General features: G+C 45.7%; 2 protein-coding genes across 2 annotated transcripts in view; one reads left to right on the top strand and one right to left on the bottom strand.

The window, feature by feature from the left end:
• The window catches only part of LOC117245757 (uncharacterized), a 55427-nt gene that overhangs the window by 23174 nt on the left and 9619 nt on the right, over positions 1–22634 (bottom strand). The gene's annotated exons all lie outside the window — the stretch shown is intronic.
• Positions 7628–8561, top strand: LOC144459909 (uncharacterized). Its single transcript, XM_078164715.1, has 3 exons — positions 7628–7658; positions 7743–7838; positions 8058–8561. Exons 1-3 carry the CDS (start codon positions 7628–7630, stop codon positions 8336–8338), a joined length of 408 nt encoding a protein of 135 aa, XP_078020841.1. The 3' UTR covers positions 8339–8561.

The raw sequence follows: 22634 nt of genomic DNA, 5'->3' as shown, positions 1-22634 counted from the left end.
AGAAGCTTTAGCCAATGAGTCCGAACACGTCCACCACACTTTGTCTTCAGCCTTTCTCTCCTCTGTGTCTCTGTACCTCCTCCAGATCTGTCAGAAATCTATCTTTGACTTTATCTTCCTGTGCACTGCGAGACAAAGATCTGGATATTGACGGTGGAGGATGTTGTTGTCCTTCATATTACACAGAGAAAACTGAGCACTGAAACACTGTGTGACACATCTGCACCTGAAAATCTGGATATTCAGGCTGTAATGACTGCTGGGTGCTCAGCAGAGGAGAGTGTGTGTGTGTGTGTGTGTGTGTGTGTGTGTGTGTGTGTGTGTGTGTGTGTGAGGTTCATATGAAGTGAATCATTTACGTTGTGAAAGATAAACTGTTGTGGATGAAAAAGCTGTTGGTTTAAATCGATGGTTTCCTTCTGTAAACGTCGTCTTTTGTCTCATGGATACACCTGCCTTATGTCAGGCTCAGGTATCTGAGCAACAGGCTGTGAAGGCCTCTCAGGTGACGAGAGAAAATGTTGAGTCATTGTTTACATTTAAATATGTACATTATGAACATCAATCCATTTTCATCCTGTCATCCGAGGGCAGGTCTCAGAGGCAGCAGGATGAGCAAAGTACTACAGGCCTCCCTCCTTCTCCTCCTGGAGGACCCTGAGGCGTTCCCAGACCACATGACATCTACCCTCGCGTCACCAGGCTCTTCACGTACGGCGAAGAGCCTGGTTTCCATTCACTCTGAATTTTGTCTGGATTCTGGTTCCGGTCTAGAGAGCGGATCCAGAATTCACCAAATTCACCAAAGTAAAACTTTACATTCTGGCGCACCATTGATTTCCATCTCCTGTTTCTCCACGTTGGAAAGTTGAATGGGAAAAGAAAGAAGAGTGAAGACTGTCGCCACGATAGATGCATTTTAATCATTTAAACATGGACGTACAACAGTCTGCTTTAGAAGAGGTTCTTTAAGAAACTTGGTTGATAGAGCATGCTACATGGTGAGCATCACGCACTTTTCCTCTCTCTTCCGCCCCCACCGCCCCAAACTTTATCGAAAAAATGCATTTACAAACTACAGGTATAATGAACAAAACTAGGATCAAGTGCCTCTTAAATAAAACACACAACTGAAATAATAACTTGTAATACAATTAAATACAATAAAAGAAAAAGGTAAACTTAATGGCTTGGGGCTTTTCTTGTAAATTATATTCTTTAAATTAAAAAGTTTCACCGCATTTTTATTAGCTTGGTGCTTTTATTTTGACGGAAAGGCGCATCCATCGAATTCCGGATCCTGTCTCTCTCGCCCTGGTTCTGGTTGCTTACCAAAACGGCCACCAAACGGCTCCAGACCAGATGAGATCTATAATCCCTCCAGTGTGTTCTGGGTCTGCCCCGGGGCCTCCTACCAGCTGACCAGGAGGATCCTGATCAGATGTTGAACCACCTCAACATGAAGGAGCAGCGGCTCTACTCCGAGCTCCCTCCAGATGTCTGACTCCTCCCCCTATCTCTGAGGTCATAGGTGTAGTTTTAGGCATGGACGCTAAGGACGAGTCCACACCAAAGCCACGGAAACACGAATACAAAAATAATGCTGAGTGAAAACTGTAGCCTACTTCGTTTTAGAATTACCATTCACAACTTGCGAAACCTTATCTGGCCTGGTTGACGGCTGCGTTCAGCAAGCTGTCCAATCAACAGCCTACTTTTCCTCCCTCGCTTGGCGTCAATACTCAACCAGCGTGTCTGTCACTGACAGGCTGTCCGCAGCTCAGAGTCAAAATACAATTGATCTGCAACAGCAAGGATTTTGATTACACAGCAACTAAGATTGAAGTTCGTGTGGTCCCTACCAAAGCTCAAATCAAACCTTCACCTCTGTCTGAGGCTCAGCAGTATGGAAATAAAATATAAAAAGGTGAAGAAGAGTGAAGGCAAAGAAATACCCCCCACCACCACTTCCTGATCTCTTAACGAATCAGAGAGCTTCAAACTGTTTGACTGTCACTCCTCAGACTCTCTCACAGAGACCACAAAGCAGCTGTTGCCTCTGTCTCCAGAAACAAGCTGCAGAGACAGAGAGTCCTCATCTACATCAAGTCCCAGCTGTAAATCACACCATCAGTCAGCAGGAAGACAAGATGGAGGTCACAGCACTCTGCATCACACTGTGTGAGTACTGACCGTCTGTAAATGCTCTGTGATCAACACAGCTCGTTCTGTACGCTGTGAAATTCACAACATGAGACAAAGTGAAGAGACGCAGTTCCTCCCTTGTTTCTCTGCACTGGACTCATCTATCTGTCAGCACACTCTCAGCTGCATGAGCTGTCCTCTGTCTCTGTCCCACGTCTCTGTCTCTGTTTCTGTCTCTGTCTCTGTTTCATGTATTTGTGCTTGTTAAGGTAAATTAAAGCATTTTATAAAGTTAAGGAACAAACAGCAGTTTGGTTGAATATGAAAAGTTAAAGCATGTGGTGTTTACTCTCCTGTGACTCAAACCAATGTGTTTTTACTTCCTGGACATGAGACAGGCTTGAGACATGAAGCTGCTGTTCACATGTTACAGTATGTGATAACATGGAGTACAGTCTGACGTGAACCTAAATACACAAATCATGTGTTTGCTGCTGTAAGTCGACTCACTCCTTCTGTCTCTAGTGATAAATGTGTCTCTGCTGACTGTTGCTCAGATTCACCTTTGCTCCTCCCAGAAAGAAGGTGAGTACTGACTCTTTCCTTAGAGATTCATCCAGAGAGAGAAACCTCAGTGACACATGTTGTAAAGATATGATCATCCAAACAGCAGGACGGTCATCCTACTCACCTCCAAGTCATGGAGGTCATGACCTTCCTCTGCCTCTGATCAGCTGACTCTGATGGGGGGTGGACGTGTCCAACAAACCCTGGACTTTCACCCTGCAGCCTGGTGGCTGTTTCCATGTGAATGCAGAAACCTAACCGCGTGTTTTTGGTGGCAGTGCGGCATTTGTAACACCAGAATGTGCGGGACGTCAGTAGCAGGTGCAGAAGGACACCTGTGCATAATATGTAGACATGAGGGCGGCAAAAAAGTGTCAATGTGTGACTTGAGATGGGAACGTGTTGCTGAAACCTGACCTAGGTCTGATGACGCCATGTTGCATGATCATAGTCACATGCTTCTGTCTGAGTGATGCACACTTGTTTCCAGGACAACAGGTTGTCAGACAACATGACCTGTCAGAACACTGTTACAGTATTACCACGATCACATACTAAGCCATGGCAACCGTGCGGCACTCTGCCATCCAAAGCGCCCTCACAAATAGGAACAACCAGGCAACCACCCTGAACAACAGAGCAACCATTCCTATTACTATCCTGGGGAAGTCATGGCTACTTTTGACGCCACCGGCCGCTTGTTAGTCCGGTGTGTGTGTGTTGGCAGACGGGCTGGGAAGCAGCAGCTGTGGCATGTCTTCCTGTTCTGTGGCAGCAGTGTCTCAACATGCAGTGTTCTAACGTTGTACTAAAATCCTTTGTTTGGACTTGAACATGTTTTCATGTTCAAAGATCTTTTTCATTGAGTGCGTCTCGTCCTTTGTGTCTCTGCCATGGACGCAGTGTTTCCTCGTGTTGATCCAAACACACAGCAGCACTACGAGTCCGAGTCCGTTGCTCTCACCTGTGAGGGGCTGCATGGACTGCATGGATGGAGAGTGATGAGGAAGATCAAGGCAGGCGTCACAATATGTGCTTCTCACTTCGAGATGTCGACCGGACCCTGCACCATCACACCTGCCTATTCATCAGACAGTGGAGCGTACTGGTGTGAGGCTGGAGAGAAGAGAAGCAACGCCGTCAACATCACCATCACTGGTGTGTGTCGGGTCTTATAGTGACATTCTGACAGTGCACGACATTGTGATGATGTTTGTTTCCAACTCAGCTGGTCCTGTGATCCTGGAGAGCCCTGCCCTCCCTGTGATGGTGGAGACGCTGTGACTCTGTGCTGTCGAAAGGAGACGACCTCCAACCTCACAGCTGATTTCTATAAAGATGGCCGCCTCATCAGGAGAAACACTACAGGAAACCTGACGCTCCACAGTGTTTTTAAATCTAACGAAGGACTCTACAAGTGCAACATGTCTCAAACTGAAGAGTCAGCAGAGAGCTGGCTGACGGTCACAGGTGAGACATTAACACTCAGTCTGTTTCCATGACGACAGAGACAACAGGTCTATATAAACCCCTGTGAACATGTCAGTGTGAGTGAAATGGTCCTGCAGTGAATTTGTTAAAGAAAGACGTGCAAATTGCATCAGCAGTATGACGTGTATAGAGTTGTTACAGCATGTGTTATATCGTCCCTGCAGCGTTCCACAAAGACGCACCCTTAAATGACGGCTGCTGCTCTCTAAGCACGGTTCTGCAGACTGTAGGTGTGGCTTCACTGGTGTTACTGGGGCTGGTGTTGGGACTGCTTCAGCTGAGGAAACGGCAGGTACGCAGGACAGAGCAACAACATGTTGTCAGCAGGGTTCAGACAGCTGTTTCCTTTCACACCACGACCTTGTTGAGTCACATCACGTTTGTGTTCTGTCATTTCTGGCAGGTACCCTGACGTCTTCATGTCAGTCCCTTCTTGTTCCTGCAGGTAAGACACACACACACACACACACACACACTGTGTCCTGTCCTATCAGCATGTCACTTCTCCTAATGAGCCATTGAAAGGGTCACTACATTTCTCTATGTTATGAAACCCTGGTGGTTTCAGCTGGGAAACACTTTGATGGACATGAGGCCTCTATGAGAAGCATGTCCGACTGTCCTCCATGCAGCAGACGGGAGATCGTCCCAAACAGGACCGGGGACGATGAAGATACTGCGGTTGATTCTTTATCTGCAGGACGTCTGGTTGAACCGAGTCAAGTTAAACACCACAAACACCAGTGACATCAGACAGAGTTATACATTTCATTTCAAGGGATTTCATTGTTGTTTTTTTACACTGTACTGACATCACTTTCCAGCCTGTGTGTCGTCCAGGTCAGACAGCTGATACACCTGAAACATGGAGCAGAGGAGCCACAGTCGCAGCAGAAGCTCTTCACTGATTGTTTCTACAATATCTCACTTGAATGTTTCATCATGTTCCAAATTACCTCTGTTTTCATGAAGCATTGTACAAAATACACCAAAATAAATGTTCATAAACTGGACGACACTTTGTGCAATTCCTGATCCAACAACCACCGACCTTCACCCAGGAGGCCGGTGTTCACTTCCTGAAAGACTGTAAAGCCAAGCCCTGTTCTTTTGTCCTCAACCAACCAGAAAACACAAGTGTATTCTGAAAACAGACAATGCATGTAACAGGCTGAAGTTGACACGGCGGCGTCCCAGCACGTCAACAACCAACACACCCAGGGTACCTTGGAAACGTGGACATGGGCTTCAGCTGACTCACATCCTCAGGGTGTATTTTTAAGAGGTAGCAGATAGTTACAGTTCTTGGTTAAACCACATGGTTCTCTGCTCTGCCTGTTCTCACGTCTGAAGACGCTGCTCGCTGTGGTTTACTGCAAAGATTATTTTACAGTACGTCCGTTTGACTCGAAGCAGACACGCTGAGTTCACAGCTGCAGGGTCTAACAGATGCTGACACACTCACCTGAAGCCTCCCATGGATGTATTAAGCCATTCATGTCATCACAGTGCACAGTTAGGACAGGGGTTGCATCACATCATGGGCTCTGTTACTATCATCTGTGATGTGACTGTGTGAAAACCTGAGCTCACTGCTGAGCTGCAGAAACGTAGAGGCGGCACACATGCTGCGTCTTCAGCTGCATGGAAGGCTCCAGGTCAGATTGTGTTTTGGTTTTTGAGTTAAATGCTAAAATCATCCACACAGCAACATGCTAACAGAGACAAGATGTCAGCTTTCACATGGAAGCACTATGAACACTCTGTACTGCTTGTGTGGTGCACTCATTTCAGCAGGGTGGTGTTGTCTCAGATCATGCACTGCCTTCTTGCACTCACCTTCACCTCTTCTTCTTCTTCTTCTTCTTCTTCTTTTCAAACGATGGATCACAAACAGACGGTGGATCATTATCACCAACATTTGACCTCTATCTCCGCCCACACATAAACCAAACTTGCACCACAGTGTCAGTGCTGATTGAAATGTGGCGCCATGGCTAAGAGCAAATTAGCTTGCTAGGGAATGCTAATGTTAGCACTCACATTATGGTTGATGCGCTGAATCATCACAGACCCACAAACATCACTGACGACTTCTATTCAACAACAGTTTTGGTACTTGGTGCAAAAACATGTCGAGCTAACAGGCTCCTTGTTGTTTGCTACGTCACAAAGATGGCGACCGTTGAGGCTGAGAAGTGTCCGTCATTCCACACTCAACTTTTGGACCGTTTTGAGTGTGTCAGTAGTACACTGCATGTTCCTGTACTGTGCAGTGTGAACACACTGAGGGCCGGATCTACTAAGTGTACTGATTTGCCTGCACAATCTAGAATTTTGCGTGTGAGGCTGAACTGCGATTTGTGGGTGATTTACTAAGAGTGACTGCGTAAATGTCAAGAGGTGCAGACGTGTTGGAGACACCATATTTAAATGAGGGTTTTGCGTGTTTTATGGTTTGCAGCATGGCGAGTTTGGAGAGAAAGCACAAAGTGAAATTCGACCCTATGGAGTTAGAGGTGTTGGTAGACGAGGCCAATCAACAGCAAAGAAAGCTGAGTGTCTCACAGAGGAACACTACATGGGAAGAAATCTGTGAAAAAGTAAAACGATGCGAACGGTGGATGAAGTGAAAAGAAGATATCAAGGCATCAGAAGAAGAACACAAGAAAAACTGGCGTATAATAAAACGTCTGCAGATAAACCAGGTGGAGGCACAGTCGATGAGATGCCTCTGACCATCAGCCAGGGACCGCAGAGGGAGGAGAGGTGCGCACGGCGGGCAAGGTTGGTGTCCTCCTCCGGCATGGCATTCTGCTCCAGCACACGAGGGTGTAAAATGTGTTCTCTGCGTCTTCTTTCATTGTTTCCATGTCTCCTTCTTGCAACAATAACCGCAGCCATGTGTGTGCAATTACACATACAAACCGTTTGCAGCTGCCTTTGACACGTGTTAAATATAGACGCAGTTTCTGTTTGCAAAACTGCTTCCAGGTTTGATAAATCACGCTGCGTGTGCTAAGTTAATATATTTACATGTTCTCCTCCCAGCACACGCACAGTTGCATGTAAACGCCCCATATTGCATATTCATTGCAGCAAACGTACTAACTGGATGCAGACGCACTCTTCTGCACCTTTGAAAGACGCAACCCTTAGTGCACACTGTTAGCACATCACTGCAATGAATTTGCACATGTTTTTATACACGCAAACCTTTAGTAGATCCGGCCCTTAGTGCACTTACCGGATGAAGGAGGTGATCTGAGACACACTGGCTGTTTCAAACAAACACCAACAGAAGGTGAGCTCAGCTCTGTCTCACACAAAGACTCAGTCACCAGAAATGAGCTGCACAGGAAGAGGAAGTGCTCAGCCATGTTGAGCTGTAGGTGAACTGTAATGCAGTCAGCAGCAAGTCAACATGGAGGTCACAGCTGTCTGCGTCACGCTGAGTGAGTACTGAGTCTGTGTGCTGCATCTTGTTTCAAACAGACATGAAAAAGCTTTTGTCTCTGAAATAACGTTTGTGTTTCCAGTGACACGCCTCCTGCTGCTGCTGCTGCTGCTGCTGCTGCTGCTGCTGCTGCTGCTGCAGCCTGCACAGGTTAAAGACAGCTGTTCCCACAGTGCTGGTAAGTTGCCATGAAGTGGTGATTACTGGTCTCTCATGGTGCCGTTATATCAGACTGTAGATGTTCACCTCGTCAATATTTGTCAGATCCAGTTAGTTTAAACGATTAGAAATAGTTTTTCATTCAGTGTCTTTAACATCTCTCCCTTGTTGTTCTGTCATTTTACTAGAATAGTAAATAAAGAACAGTTACTGATCCCTCTCTTCTTCTCTTTCTCAGACGCATCTATTCTTCGCATCGTCCCATCCAGACTGCAGGTCTTTGAATACGAGTCAGTGTTTGTAAACTGCGAGGGCTTTCCTCATGACTCGACTCAGTGGAGGGTGATGAGGAAGATCAAGGACATCAAAACCTTCTGTAACACAAACTGGGAGACCAAAGGACCCTGCACCATCACGACGGCCTTCTCAACAGACAGCGGAGAATACTGGTGTGAAGCTGGAGGAAAGGAAAGCAGCACTGTCAGCATCGTAGTGAGCGGTACCTACTTAAAATCTTAATGACTGATGTTGTGAAATATGAGTACTTTAGATATCCTTAACTTATTGTTTCACACATGAACACTGCCACATGTTGGGACAAGACATGAAATACAGTTGGCCAATATGAACCTAATCACTGGGGCAGGAGGACGAGGGACGTGTTGAGGAAAGAAATTGTACATTTGAAGTCAAAGATCTACAAGAACAACGTCCTAATATTTTGACTTAATGTTCGAAAGCTAAGATTTTTTCCTTTACGTGGCCCTAATCCTCCTTCATAGCTGTCTGAATATTATTGATTTATTATTTAAACACAATGAACGTAAACGTGCTTCATACTTAATATTTAATTAGCATTTAGTGTAAAAAAGGTAAAAATCACATTACTTTCATTTTGACCTTTTGACCTGTCACCTGTCGATCAGCTGGTTCAGTGATCCTGCAGAGTCCTGTTAGTCCTGTGACGGAGGGAGATGATGTCACTCTGTGCTGCAGAAACAAGATGGCGTCCAACTTCACAGCTGATTTCTATAAAGATGGCCGCCTCATCGAGAGGAGCTCCACAGGAAACATGACCATCAGCAGTGTGTCCAAGTCTGATGAAGGACTCTACAGGTGTCACATCTCTGGAGCTGGAGAGTCACCTGAGAGCCGACTGGCTGTCACAGGTGAGACATTCATGTTTCCACAGGTGTGAACCTTCTCTGAGTCGAGGCTCACTTCTTTTATGTTGTGTAAAATGTTTTGTCTTAAAGGAGACTTTACAGAGTTGAGCTGTATCTTTTATCCTTCATTCTCATCCTGCGTTCCTTCACACATGTATTTCCATGTGTCATCGTTACAGCACACGCTTTATGTTGTTATCTGTCCAGCATACCAAGAAGAGACTCGTCCTCCTGTCAGTTACTCCCCTCGTGTCTCCTCCCTGCTGTGGATGACTGTCACTCTTTTACTTGTGGCTCTGCTGCTGCTGTTGATGCTGAGACTCCTCTACATGAAGCTCAGAGGTATGAATCATTTAAATTCAGAATACACCTGATTAGACTCACCTTTACATCCCTTCATGAGTTAGATTTCAGAAACTTGTAAAATCAAAGTCAAGGAGCATTAATACAACAGCTGGTTCAGACCGAGCGATCTGATTGGACAGGGGTCATTCAGTCAGTGCTGATGTACAGTGTAACAGCACTGGGACTTTAAGGCAGCTGCACACATGCTGCATGATGCACACTCAAAGGTTTCAATGTAGACGCACAGCAGGCGCACTCTTTGTAACTTTATGGAACGCAGCGTGCACCACATGTCATGTGACGAGGACCAACCAATCACAGCAGCACTCCTGCTGGTGTTTGTTATTGCTTGATAAACTCTGATTATTTGTCCCTGATAGACTTTTGTCCTGTTTCTTTGTTTTGTGTTCAGTTCAGGCAGATGCTCCTCACTCTCCTCCATCTCCTCCATCTCCTCCATCTACTCCATCTCCTCACTCTCCTCCATCTCCTCCATCTTCTCCATGTCCTCCATCTCCTCCATCTACTCCATCTCCTCACTCTCCTCTATCTCCTCCATCTACTCCATCTCCTCACTCTCCTCCATCTCCTCCATCTCCTCACTCTCCTCCATCTCCTCCATCTACTCCATCTCCTCACTCTCCTCCATCTACTCCATCTTCTCCATGTCCTCCATCTCCTCACTCTCCTCCATCTCCTCCATCTCCTCACTCCTCCCTCTCCTCCATCTCCTCCATCTCCTCCATCTCCTCACTCTCCTCCATCTCCTCCATCTCCTCCATCTCCTCACTCTCCTCCATCTCCTCCCTCTCCTCCATCTCCTCACTCTCCTCCATCTCCTCCATCTCCTCACTCTCCTCCATCTCCTCCCTCTCCTCCATCTCCTCCCTCTGCTCCATCTCCTCCATTTCCCCCCTCTCCTCCCTCCTCCCCAGTGCTCTCTGTTGTACGAGCAGGTAAGAACCTCAGTTTGCATACAGTCTCTTTGGTTACGTTTAGCCGACACACACACGTGGTTACGTTTAGCCGACACACACACATGCTTACGTTTAGCCGACACACACACACACGTGGTTGAGTTTAGGAATAAAGAACAGGGTTTGGCTTTACAATCTTACAGGAAGTGAACACCGGCCTCCTGGGTGAACGTCGGTGGTTGTTGGACCCATCCATCAGCCACCCTCCCTGGACTTCTGCCACCTTAACTTTTGTTGTTGTCCCGTCACATTTCCCCTGATGCCCAACGGCACCGTTAAACGATAACAGTGTATCACATCGACTTTTAAGGATGGCTTCTTTTGTCGGTGTCTGACACCAGAAGTCACCAAACAGGTGCCAGACTTCAACAACTTCGCAGTAAGACTGGGTTGAATCTTTCAGCCTCCAGGTGATACCAGAACTGACTGCAACAGTTGAGTACAGCTCAGCTCAAACTGGATCATGAGGCCAAACGTGCTCCAAATACGTCTCATGAAAATGACAACAAACATAAACACGTCAAGACCAAACATTTTTATAAGGATCATCTAGATTTTGCTGTTGAAGAATTTTGACCAACACACTGATGCTCAGTTTCATGTCACAGTCCTAAAGTACAAAGTATGTCATGTTTACACTGCAATTCTTGTTAGTAACTGGCAGACAAAAACAGTGATACCAACATAACTGTAATAAACTGGTGTTCCTGTTAAAATAGTAGTGATAGTTTTTAATCATTATGTTTCAGTGCCTGCAGAGACCAGAGCAGCTGATCGATGTCAGCCAGTATATGCTGTCATCACAAACCATGGAAAGGCAGAAGGTAATTAATTTCACACTGACTAACACTGACTGCTAGCTGTCACACATTTAATCAGATAACACTACTGAATGATTTAATTTGAAGTTCATCACCCTGCAGGTTAATGTTTGCAGCACAAGCAGAGAGTTCTGCAAACACTGAGTTAATAAACTGACATGATCTGAAACTATCTCAGCTTCAGGAGCTTCAGGAGCTTCAGGCACTCATTTAAATTTCTTTTATAGCATCTCAGACAAAAACCACAGAAGAAACCTACAGACAGAAACAGGTACACTGGCCTCTCAGTTCATTGTGTAGCAGCTCCTGTGGTTGGACAGTCGGGGGGAAGCTGCATCAGAGTCAAGCAGCCAACCTCCATGAAGAATACGTGACAATACACACTTTACAGTCCCCAGTCTATTCTCATCAGGAGACCCAGAGAGAAATGTCAACATGAAGCCCTGATCAACCTTTCACATGTTGATCCAATGCACACAAACATACAACACTGTCAGGTCTACATTGTAAAACTATGGAATAAGGTATTAGCAGTCTTTGTCAGCCTGAGAAAATATTTACTACTAAATACTTACAATTAATATTAATTTTAAAAGTTAAATCAAACATTTGACTCAGTCTAACAGGAGAAATGTGTTCATGCTGAAATGTGACCAAAGCACTCTTTGGTTGTGACGACCTATAACAACAAGGTCAATAAAACAAATAACAATGACTGACATTATTACAAGGATTCCCATCAATAAATTCTGGACAACATCAGTATGTTTTTAACACAAATAATAAGTTGGGTATCATCTGCATAAAGATTATTAAAAAAACGGTGAATGTAATGTCTCAGGGAAAATATATGCAGGGGAAAAAGAGGGCCCAGTATTGAGCCCTGGGGTACCCCTCATACCAAAGCAGTGACTAACGGTGCTCTCACATGTAACTTGTTTGGTTTGGTTAAAACAAACTCAGGTCTGTTTGCGCTGGTGTGAAAGCTATTGATCCATCTCTGGTGACCAAACAACCGAGCTGAGACTGCTCAAAAAGGTGGGACCAAGTCTGCTTCCGAACGGACTCTGGTGCGGTTTCGTTTGTTGTGTGAAAGAAAACGAACCAACCACAGGATGTTTTGACAGCAGACCTGTGATTCTGTCAACAGCTAAACCAAAAATTTAATTCATCTGCTCATCATCAATGGCTCATTTTTCCCCTCTGATCTCGACCAAATGAACCAAACTCCGGGTGTGAGAGCAGCTAAATATATCTCCAATGGAGAAGCAGCATTGTAGAATAACATATCAAATCTATCAAATAAATGTTTGATGTGTTTGCTGCCTTTCAGTAACTCACACTGTCTCTCTCCATCAGATCAGGGCGAACCCTCGACTACACCTGTTTACTACGCTTTGAGCATGGGTAAGACAACCAATTAAATCCAGTATAAAACGACACATTCTCACTCCCCACTCATCACATATCGCCGCCTGGTCAGTGGACTTTCATGTGGGTGTGTATCCTGTCTGTTACAGTCATCGTGTCTTTTCAAAATAAACTTCAGTTTTCACAGGAAATGTACAGTTTCAGGTCGTTACATGCATGCAGTCTTTTTCAAAATAAATAAACTAAAAAACACTGCGTATTTACGTTGATGTCAATGTGCAACAAAGACATGTGGATAGGTTTGGCTCTGCATTCATACAGCAAGCAAACACTGGCCTCGTGGGTGAAAGTCCGCTGTTGCTGGACCCCTCCATCACCCCTGCTGCCCACCTTATAGGGACGTCCAGTTTCTAAAATCACTGAAAAACTTCTCCATTGTTTACCAACTGTAAACATGTTGTCGTGACCACCACAGAAGGCCCCGCCTTAGCTGGATTTGTTGTCTAACAACACTTTATTTTTTAGACACTATTTAAAGATACATTCCAGTGATCAAGCCCAAAATGTTTTTCCATCTGACATGATTTAATATGTTTTTATAACAGGACCAGCAGCATCCAGCTCCACTGTGACACCAGCTCCGTCTGCGAGCACCAGCCCACTCTTAGAGGACTGATTGAGCTCCACAGGTGATGAGGCAGGACTGGTCCACACTGTGTCTTTGCTCCATACTGTTACAGAGAAGGCTTCACTCACTGGAGGTTAAATGAAAGTTAAATGATGTGTCATTGCACAGACACACTGTTTATGTGTCAGTGAGAGAAGAGACATCTGACTGAAGGACAGAAGAGACTCTGCACGTCTGTATAAAGACAGTAAATCAAACATCCACAGTCACTTGTACATGTGAGCTTATCAGCCGACTGAAATATTTCATGATGTTACATATTGCAGAGTAATGGTTGTGTTTCCATGCACACTCATGTGTTTAAACGTCATACATGTCAGTGCACCAGGTGGGTTGTTGTATATATTCATACATCACAGAGACGGTAAAGATGTGTGTTGATTCATAATTAATAGGGCTGTCAAGTGATTAAAGAAAATCTAATTATCGACCTCCTCTGTGATTAATTCATCTGAATTAACTGAAAGTGTTTTAAAAATGATCCTTCAATTGAATGTTGTCAGACGTGTCGTAGTGAAGCTGCTGGATGTTGGACACAGTTGTCCCCCTGTCCTCGACCACCCAAACTGTCTGCAGTCCATTCTGTGAGGGAGTCCGTGAGTCGGTCACAGGTAGACTGACTCAGTCTGACCACCTGGTCCAGGCTGGCTGCTAGCGTTAGCATCAGAGGCTGTGCTAGCTCAGACCTCTGGGTCAGTGTGGTCACGTATATGTAGCAGCCCAAAGGCGTCAAATACAGGCACGCTAAAAGCTGCACTGACAAAGCAGCGATACGTGATGACTTGAGATGACAACTTGTTGCTTGTAGTTAATCGATCATCTTTTAAAACAGGAAGATAAATTATGACAAATGAATGAATGTGAAACTGATGCAGCTGTCTCTGTGGTTCATTGATCACAAAAGTCCAGTTTCACATATTAAAATGCTCAGTTTGTATTTTTGTCTCCACACACATTTAAACTTTTATACATGAGTGTGAATTTAAACGTCTCAGTTTATCTTGATCCTTTGTTAAACCTGTGTAAATGTTCATCAGTATGTCTGTTCTGGAAATTAAACACTTATTTATACTGTAACTGTTGACGAGACTCATTGTGCACAATATCCATACAATAACCATGGTGTGTGTGTCCTTGTGGTGCACGTTGTAACGGTTGAAACTGAACTCTGGACCCGTTTTCTTCTCACCTTGGAGATAAAACAAACACCGACCTGATTAAACTGCAACCTGCAGAGATCTGAAGCCTGAACTCTGGAGCCAGTTCTATGTCTAATGAAGGACTCTACAGGTGCAGCATCCCTGGAGTCGGACAATCACCTGAGAGCTGGCTGACTGTCAGAGGTGAGAGACACCAATGATTTGTACCTTTCCTGTGTCACATGTTTTAAAGCTCCATAGACTCATCACACATGATCGTAACCTGCTCTGCAGTCCAGCTCAGTGTGACATTACAACTGAGCATCGTTACAGAAACTGTGTCTGTGGGCTTTATGATGTGGTTTTAACCTGCTGGTCTGAGAACTAGAGCCGAGGATGTCTTACACTTTACTGTTTCAGACACATGTTGAGTTAAAGAATGGACATAGTGACTGTATGAAATGTTTTATTTTAAAGACACACTCTGTTGATTTTCAACCAGCTCTGTGTCACCATGGTGTGGACAGTGTGTGCAGGTGAAGCCACCCTATGAGGGCCACCTTAATACAGTGTGTCTGCACACATCATCCTCACTGTGACCTCGTCACATGTCCACGTTTGGTCATGGACTTTCCACGTCCACATATGACATCCAAGGTACCCTGGGTGTGTTGGTTGTTGACGTTCTGGGACGCCGTGTCAACTTCAGCCTGTTACATGCATTGTCTGTTTTCAAAATACACTTCTGTTTTCACAGGAAATGTACAGTCTCTTTCAAAATAAAAGTGCTACATCAGTTCAAATCCCACTTCTGCTCTTTTATTCCAAAAAGCTTCACCCATCAAGCTAGCTAACGTAGCTAGCTCCTCCCCTGGGCTCACACTTACCTTTGCTGTGCTCCTTCCTTGTTGGTCAGTGATGGAAATTCAGAACCATCGCAACGAACGCCGGTTTTGAACGCAAGGTTTGAAATTTGACTCCCACACACACTCAGCACACACTCAGCACACACTCCTGTGTGACATACCTCAGGCGGGTTTCGAACCCGCAGGTTGGCAGCTCTCTACGTTGGCGGTCGGCGTCCTTCACCACTGGACCATCTCTGACGCTGATCAACACAAGGAACCAGAGAGAGATGAAGATCAGACTGAAGCTGCACAAACTTCATCTTCATCAACCTGCAGAGAAACAAAGTTTACAGACTGAAACATGTCCTGGTGTTCTTTAACACTGTTGTACAGGTTCTTTAGGTGGTTCTAGTGTTCCTTTAGGATGTTTCAGTGTGACTGAGGAGGTCACAAAGGTCCTTTGGGAGGTTGTAGAGGTTGTTTAGGTGGTTCTAGTGTTCCTTTAGGATGTTTCGGTGTGACTGAGGAGGTCACAGAGGTCCTTTGGGAGGTTGTAGAGGTTGTTTAGGTGGTTCTAGTGTTCCTTTAGGATGTTTCGGTGTGACTGAGGAGGTCGCAAAGGTCCTTTGGGAGGTTGTAGAGGTTGTTTAGGTGGTTCGAGTGTTCCTTTAGGATGTTTCAGTGTCACTGAGGAGGTCACAAAGGTCCTTTGGGAGGTTGTACAGGTTCTTTAGGTGGTTCTTGTGTTCCTTTAGGATGTTTCAGTGTGACTGAGGAGATCGCAAAGGTCCTTTGGGAAGTTGTAGAGGTTGTTTAGGTGGTTCTTGTGTTCCTTTAGGATGTTTCGGTGTGACTGAAGAGGTCGCAAAGGTCCTTTGGGAGGTTGTAGAGGTTCTTTAGGTGGTTCTTGTGTTCCTTTAGGATGTTTCGGTGTGACTGAGGAGGTCGCAAAGGTCCTTTGGGAGGTTGTAGAGGTTCTTTAGGTGGTTCTTGTGTTCCTTTAGGATGTTTCAGTGTCACTGAGGAGATCGCAAAGGTCCTTTGGGAGATTGTAGAGGTTCTTTAGGTGGTTCTAGTGTTCCTTTAGGATGTTTCGGTGTCACTGAGGAGGTCGCAAAGGTCCTTTGGGAGGTTGTACAGGTTCTTTAGGTGGTTCTAGTGTTCCTTTAGGATGTTTCAGTGTCACTGAGGAGGTCACAAAGGTCCTTTGGGAGGTTGTAGAGGTTCTTTAGGTGGTTCTAGTGTTCCTTTAGGATGTTTCGGTGTGACTGAGGAGGTCGCAAAGGTCCTTTGGGAGGTTGTAGAGGTTGTTTAGGTGGTTCTAGTGTTCCTTTAGGATGTTTCGGTGTGACTGAGGAGGTCGCAAAGGTCCTTTGGGAGGTTGTAGAGGTTGTTTACGTGGTTCTAGTGTTCCTTTAGGATGTTTCAGTGTGACTGAGGAGGTCGCAAAGGTCCTTTGGGAGGTTGTAGAGGTTGTTTAGGTGGTTCTAGTGTTCCTTTAGGATGTTTCAGTGTCACTGAGGAGGTCACAAATGTCCTTTGGGAGGTTGTAGAGGTTGTTTAGGTGGTTCTAGTGTTCCTTTAGGATGTTTCGGTGTGACTGAAGAGGTCGCAAAGGTCCTTTGGGAGGTTGTACAGGTTCTTTAGGTGGTTCTTGTGTTCCTTTAGGATGTTCCGGTGTGACTGAGGAGGTCGCAAAGGTCCTTTGGGAGGTTGTAGAGGTTCTTTAGGTGGTTCTAGTGTTCCTTTAGGATGTTCCGGTGTGACTGAGGAGGTCGCAAAGGTCCTTTGGGAGGTTGTAGAGGTTGTTTAGGTGGTTCTAGTGTTCCTTTAGGATGTTTCAGTGTGACTGAGGAGGTCACAAAGGTCCTTTGGGAGGTTGTACAGGTTCTTTAGGTGGTTCTTGTGTTCCTTTAGGATGTTTCGGTGTGACTGAGGAGGTCACAAAGGTCCTTTGGGAGGTTGTACAGGTTCTTTAGGTGGTTCTAGTGTTCCTTTAGGATGTTTCAGTGTCACTGAGGAGGTCACAAAGGTCCTTTGGGAGGTTGTAGAGGTTCTTTAGGTGGTTCTAGTGTTCCTTTAGGATGTTTCGGTGTGACTGAGGAGGTCGCAAAGGTCCTTTGGGAGGTTGTAGAGGTTGTTTAGGTGGTTCTAGTGTTCCTTTAGGATATTTCGGTGTCACTGAGGAGGTCACAAAGGTCCTTTGGGAGGTTGTAGAGGTTGTTTAGGTGGTTCTAGTGTTCCTTTAGGATGTTTCGGTGTGACTGAGGAGGTCGCAAAGGTCCTTTGGGAGGTTGTAGAGGTTGTTTAGGTGGTTCTAGTGTTCCTTTAGGATGTTTCGGTGTGACTGAGGAGGTCGCAAAGGTCCTTTGGGAGGTTGTAGAGGTTGTTTAGGTGGTTCTAGTGTTCCTTTAGGATGTTTCAGTGTCACTGAGGAGGTCACAAATGTCCTTTGGGAGGTTGTAGAGGTTGTTTAGGTGGTTCTAGTGTTCCTTTAGGATGTTTCGGTGTGACTGAGGAGGTCACAAATGTCCTTTGGGAGGTTGTAGAGGTTGTTTAGGTGGTTCTAGTGTTCCTTTAGGATGTTTCGGTGTGACTGAGGAGGTCACAAATGTCCTTTGGGAAGTTGTAGAGGTTGTTTAGGTGGTTCTAGTGTTCCTTTAGGATGTTTCAGTGTCACTGAGGAGGTCGCAAAGGTCCTTTGGGAGGTTGTAGAGGTTGTTTAGGTGGTTCTAGTGTTCCTTTAGGATGTTTCAGTGTCACTGAGGAGGTCACAAATGTCCTTTGGGAGGTTGTAGAGGTTGTTTAGGTGGTTCTAGTGTTCCTTTAGGATGTTTCAGTGTCACTGAGGAGGTCACCAATGTCCTTTGGGAGGTTGTAGAGGTTGTTTAGGTGGTTCTAGTGTTCCTTTAGGATGTTTCGGTGTGACTGAGGAGGTCACCAATGTCCTTTGGGAAGTTGTAGAGATTGTTTAGGTGGTTCTAGTGTTCCTTTAGAATGTTTCAGTGTCACTGAGGAGGTCACAAAGGTCCTTTGGGAGGTTGTAGAGGTTGTTTAGGTGGTTCTAGTGTTCCTTTAGGATGTTTCAGTGTCACTGAGGAGGTCACAAAGGTCCTTTGGGAGGTTGTAGAGGTTGTTTAGGTGGTTCTAGTGTTCCTTTAGAATGTTTCGGTGTCACTGAGGAGGTCGCAAAGGTCCTTTGGGAGGTTGTAGAGGTTGTTTAGGTGGTTCTAGTGTTCCTTTAGGATGTTTCAGTGTCACTGAGGAGGTCGCAAAGGTCCTTTGGGAGGTTGTAGAGGTTGTTTAGGTGGTTCTTGTGTTCCTTTAGGATGTTCCGGTGTGACTGAGGAGGTCGCAAAGGTCCTTTGGGAGGTTGTAGAGGTTCTTTAGGTGGTTCTAGTGTTCCTTTAGGATGTTTCAGTGTCACTGAGGAGGTCGCAAAGGTCCTTTGGGAGGTTGTACAGCTTCTTTAGGTGGTTCTAGTGTTCCTTTAGGATGTTTCAGTGTCACTGAGGAGGTCACCGAGGTCCTTTGGGAGGTTGTAGAGGTTCTTTAGGTGGTTCTAGTGTTCCTTTAGGATGTTTCAGTGTCACTGAGGAGGTCACCGAGGTCCTTTGGGAGGTTGTAGAGGTTCTTTAGGTGGTTCTAGTGTTCCTTTAGGATGTTTCGGTGTGACCGAGGAGGTCACAGAGGTCCTTTGGGAGGTTGTAGAGGTTCTTTAGGTGGTTCTAGTGTTCCTTTAGGATGTTTCAGTGTGACCGAGGAGGTCGCAAAGGTCCTTTGGGAGGGTGTACAGGTTCTTTAGGTGGTTCTAGTGTTCCTTTAGGATGTTTCAGTGCCACTGAGGAGGTCGCAAAGGTCATTTGGGAGGGTGTACAGGTTCTTTAGGTGGTTCTAGTGTTCCTTTAGGATGTTTCAGTGCCACTGAGGAGGTCGCAAAGGTCCTTTGGGAGGTTGTACAGGTTTTTTAGGTGGTTCTAGTGTTCCTTTAGGATGTTTCAGTGTGACTGAGGAGGTCACAAAGGTCCTCTGGGAGGTTGTAGAGGTTCTTTAGGTGGTTCTAGTGTTCCTTTAGGATGTTTCAGTGTCACTGAGGAGGTCACAAAGGTCCTTTGGGAGGTTGTAGAGGTTGTTTAGGTGGTTCTAGTGTTCCTTTAGAATGTTTCGGTGTCACTGAGGAGGTCGCAAAGGTCCTTTGGGAGGTTGTAGAGGTTGTTTAGGTGGTTCTAGTGTTCCTTTAGGATGTTTCAGTGTCACTGAGGAGGTCGCAAAGGTCCTTTGGGAGGTTGTAGAGGTTGTTTAGGTGGTTCTTGTGTTCCTTTAGGATGTTCCGGTGTGACTGAGGAGGTCGCAAAGGTCCTTTGGGAGGTTGTAGAGGTTCTTTAGGTGGTTCTAGTGTTCCTTTAGGATGTTTCAGTGTGACTGAGGAGGTCACAAAGGTCCTCTGGGAGGTTGTAGAGGTTCTTTAGGTGGTTCTAGTGTTCCTTTAGGATATTTCAGTGTCACTGAGGAGGTCGCAAAGGTCCTTTGGGAGGTTGTACAGGTTTTTTAGGTGGTTCTAGTGTTCCTTTAGGATCTTTCGGTGTGACTGAGGAGGTCGCAAAGGTCCTTTGGGAGGTTGTACAGGTTCTTTAGGTGGTTCTTGTGTTCCTTTAGGATGTTTCAGTGTGACTGAGGAGATCGCAAAGGTCCTTTGGGAAGTTGTAGAGGTTGTTTAGGTGGTTCTTGTGTTCCTTTAGGATGTTTCGGTGTGACTGAAGAGGTCGCAAAGGTCCTTTGGGAGGTTGTAGAGGTTCTTTAGGTGGTTCTTGTGTTCCTTTAGGATGTTTCGGTGTGACTGAGGAGGTCGCAAAGGTCCTTTGGGAGGTTGTAGAGGTTCTTTAGGTGGTTCTTGTGTTCCTTTAGGATGTTTCAGTGTCACTGAGGAGATCGCAAAGGTCCTTTGGGAGATTGTAGAGGTTCTTTAGGTGGTTCTAGTGTTCCTTTAGGATGTTTCGGTGTCACTGAGGAGGTCGCAAAGGTCCTTTGGGAGGTTGTACAGGTTCTTTAGGTGGTTCTAGTGTTCCTTTAGGATGTTTCAGTGTCACTGAGGAGGTCACAAAGGTCCTTTGGGAGGTTGTAGAGGTTCTTTAGGTGGTTCTAGTGTTCCTTTAGGATGTTTCGGTGTGACTGAGGAGGTCGCAAAGGTCCTTTGGGAGGTTGTAGAGGTTGTTTAGGTGGTTCTAGTGTTCCTTTAGGATGTTTCGGTGTGACTGAGGAGGTCGCAAAGGTCCTTTGGGAGGTTGTAGAGGTTGTTTACGTGGTTCTAGTGTTCCTTTAGGATGTTTCAGTGTGACTGAGGAGGTCGCAAAGGTCCTTTGGGAGGTTGTAGAGGTTGTTTAGGTGGTTCTAGTGTTCCTTTAGGATGTTTCAGTGTCACTGAGGAGGTCACAAATGTCCTTTGGGAGGTTGTAGAGGTTGTTTAGGTGGTTCTAGTGTTCCTTTAGGATGTTTCGGTGTGACTGAAGAGGTCGCAAAGGTCCTTTGGGAGGTTGTACAGGTTCTTTAGGTGGTTCTTGTGTTCCTTTAGGATGTTCCGGTGTGACTGAGGAGGTCGCAAAGGTCCTTTGGGAGGTTGTAGAGGTTCTTTAGGTGGTTCTAGTGTTCCTTTAGGATGTTCCGGTGTGACTGAGGAGGTCGCAAAGGTCCTTTGGGAGGTTGTAGAGGTTGTTTAGGTGGTTCTAGTGTTCCTTTAGGATGTTTCAGTGTCACTGAGGAGGTCACAAATGTCCTTTGGGAGGTTGTAGAGGTTGTTTAGGTGGTTCTAGTGTTCCTTTAGGATGTTTCGGTGTGACTGAAGAGGTCGCAAAGGTCCTTTGGGAGGTTGTACAGGTTCTTTAGGTGGTTCTTGTGTTCCTTTAGGATGTTCCGGTGTGACTGAGGAGGTCGCAAAGGTCCTTTGGGAGGTTGTAGAGGTTCTTTAGGTGGTTCTAGTGTTCCTTTAGGATGTTCCGGTGTGACTGAGGAGGTCGCAAAGGTCCTTTGGGAGGTTGTAGAGGTTGTTTAGGTGGTTCTAGTGTTCCTTTAGGATGTTTCAGTGTGACTGAGGAGGTCACAAAGGTCCTTTGGGAGGTTGTACAGGTTCTTTAGGTGGTTCTTGTGTTCCTTTAGGATGTTTCGGTGTGACTGAGGAGGTCACAAAGGTCCTTTGGGAGGTTGTACAGGTTCTTTAGGTGGTTCTAGTGTTCCTTTAGGATGTTTCAGTGTCACTGAGGAGGTCACAAAGGTCCTTTGGGAGGTTGTAGAGGTTCTTTAGGTGGTTCTAGTGTTCCTTTAGGATGTTTCGGTGTGACTGAGGAGGTCGCAAAGGTCCTTTGGGAGGTTGTAGAGGTTGTTTAGGTGGTTCTAGTGTTCCTTTAGGATATTTCGGTGTCACTGAGGAGGTCACAAAGGTCCTTTGGGAGGTTGTAGAGGTTGTTTAGGTGGTTCTAGTGTTCCTTTAGGATGTTTCGGTGTGACTGAGGAGGTCGCAAAGGTCCTTTGGGAGGTTGTAGAGGTTGTTTAGGTGGTTCTAGTGTTCCTTTAGGATGTTTCGGTGTGACTGAGGAGGTCGCAAAGGTCCTTTGGGAGGTTGTAGAGGTTGTTTAGGTGGTTCTAGTGTTCCTTTAGGATGTTTCAGTGTCACTGAGGAGGTCACAAATGTCCTTTGGGAGGTTGTAGAGGTTGTTTAGGTGGTTCTAGTGTTCCTTTAGGATGTTTCGGTGTGACTGAGGAGGTCACAAATGTCCTTTGGGAGGTTGTAGAGGTTGTTTAGGTGGTTCTAGTGTTCCTTTAGGATGTTTCGGTGTGACTGAGGAGGTCACAAATGTCCTTTGGGAAGTTGTAGAGGTTGTTTAGGTGGTTCTAGTGTTCCTTTAGGATGTTTCAGTGTCACTGAGGAGGTCGCAAAGGTCCTTTGGGAGGTTGTAGAGGTTGTTTAGGTGGTTCTAGTGTTCCTTTAGGATGTTTCAGTGTCACTGAGGAGGTCACAAATGTCCTTTGGGAGGTTGTAGAGGTTGTTTAGGTGGTTCTAGTGTTCCTTTAGGATGTTTCAGTGTCACTGAGGAGGTCACCAATGTCCTTTGGGAGGTTGTAGAGGTTGTTTAGGTGGTTCTAGTGTTCCTTTAGGATGTTTCGGTGTGACTGAGGAGGTCACCAATGTCCTTTGGGAAGTTGTAGAGATTGTTTAGGTGGTTCTAGTGTTCCTTTAGAATGTTTCAGTGTCACTGAGGAGGTCACAAAGGTCCTTTGGGAGGTTGTAGAGGTTGTTTAGGTGGTTCTAGTGTTCCTTTAGGATGTTTCAGTGTCACTGAGGAGGTCACAAAGGTCCTTTGGGAGGTTGTAGAGGTTGTTTAGGTGGTTCTAGTGTTCCTTTAGAATGTTTCGGTGTCACTGAGGAGGTCGCAAAGGTCCTTTGGGAGGTTGTAGAGGTTGTTTAGGTG

This window comes from Epinephelus lanceolatus, chromosome 22 (genome assembly GCF_041903045.1).
Source record: "Epinephelus lanceolatus isolate andai-2023 chromosome 22, ASM4190304v1, whole genome shotgun sequence".
Classification (NCBI taxonomy): domain Eukaryota; kingdom Metazoa; phylum Chordata; class Actinopteri; order Perciformes; family Serranidae; genus Epinephelus; species Epinephelus lanceolatus.
Note: the sequence above shows the minus strand (reverse complement) of the source record. Positions and strands in the feature narration are given on the sequence as shown.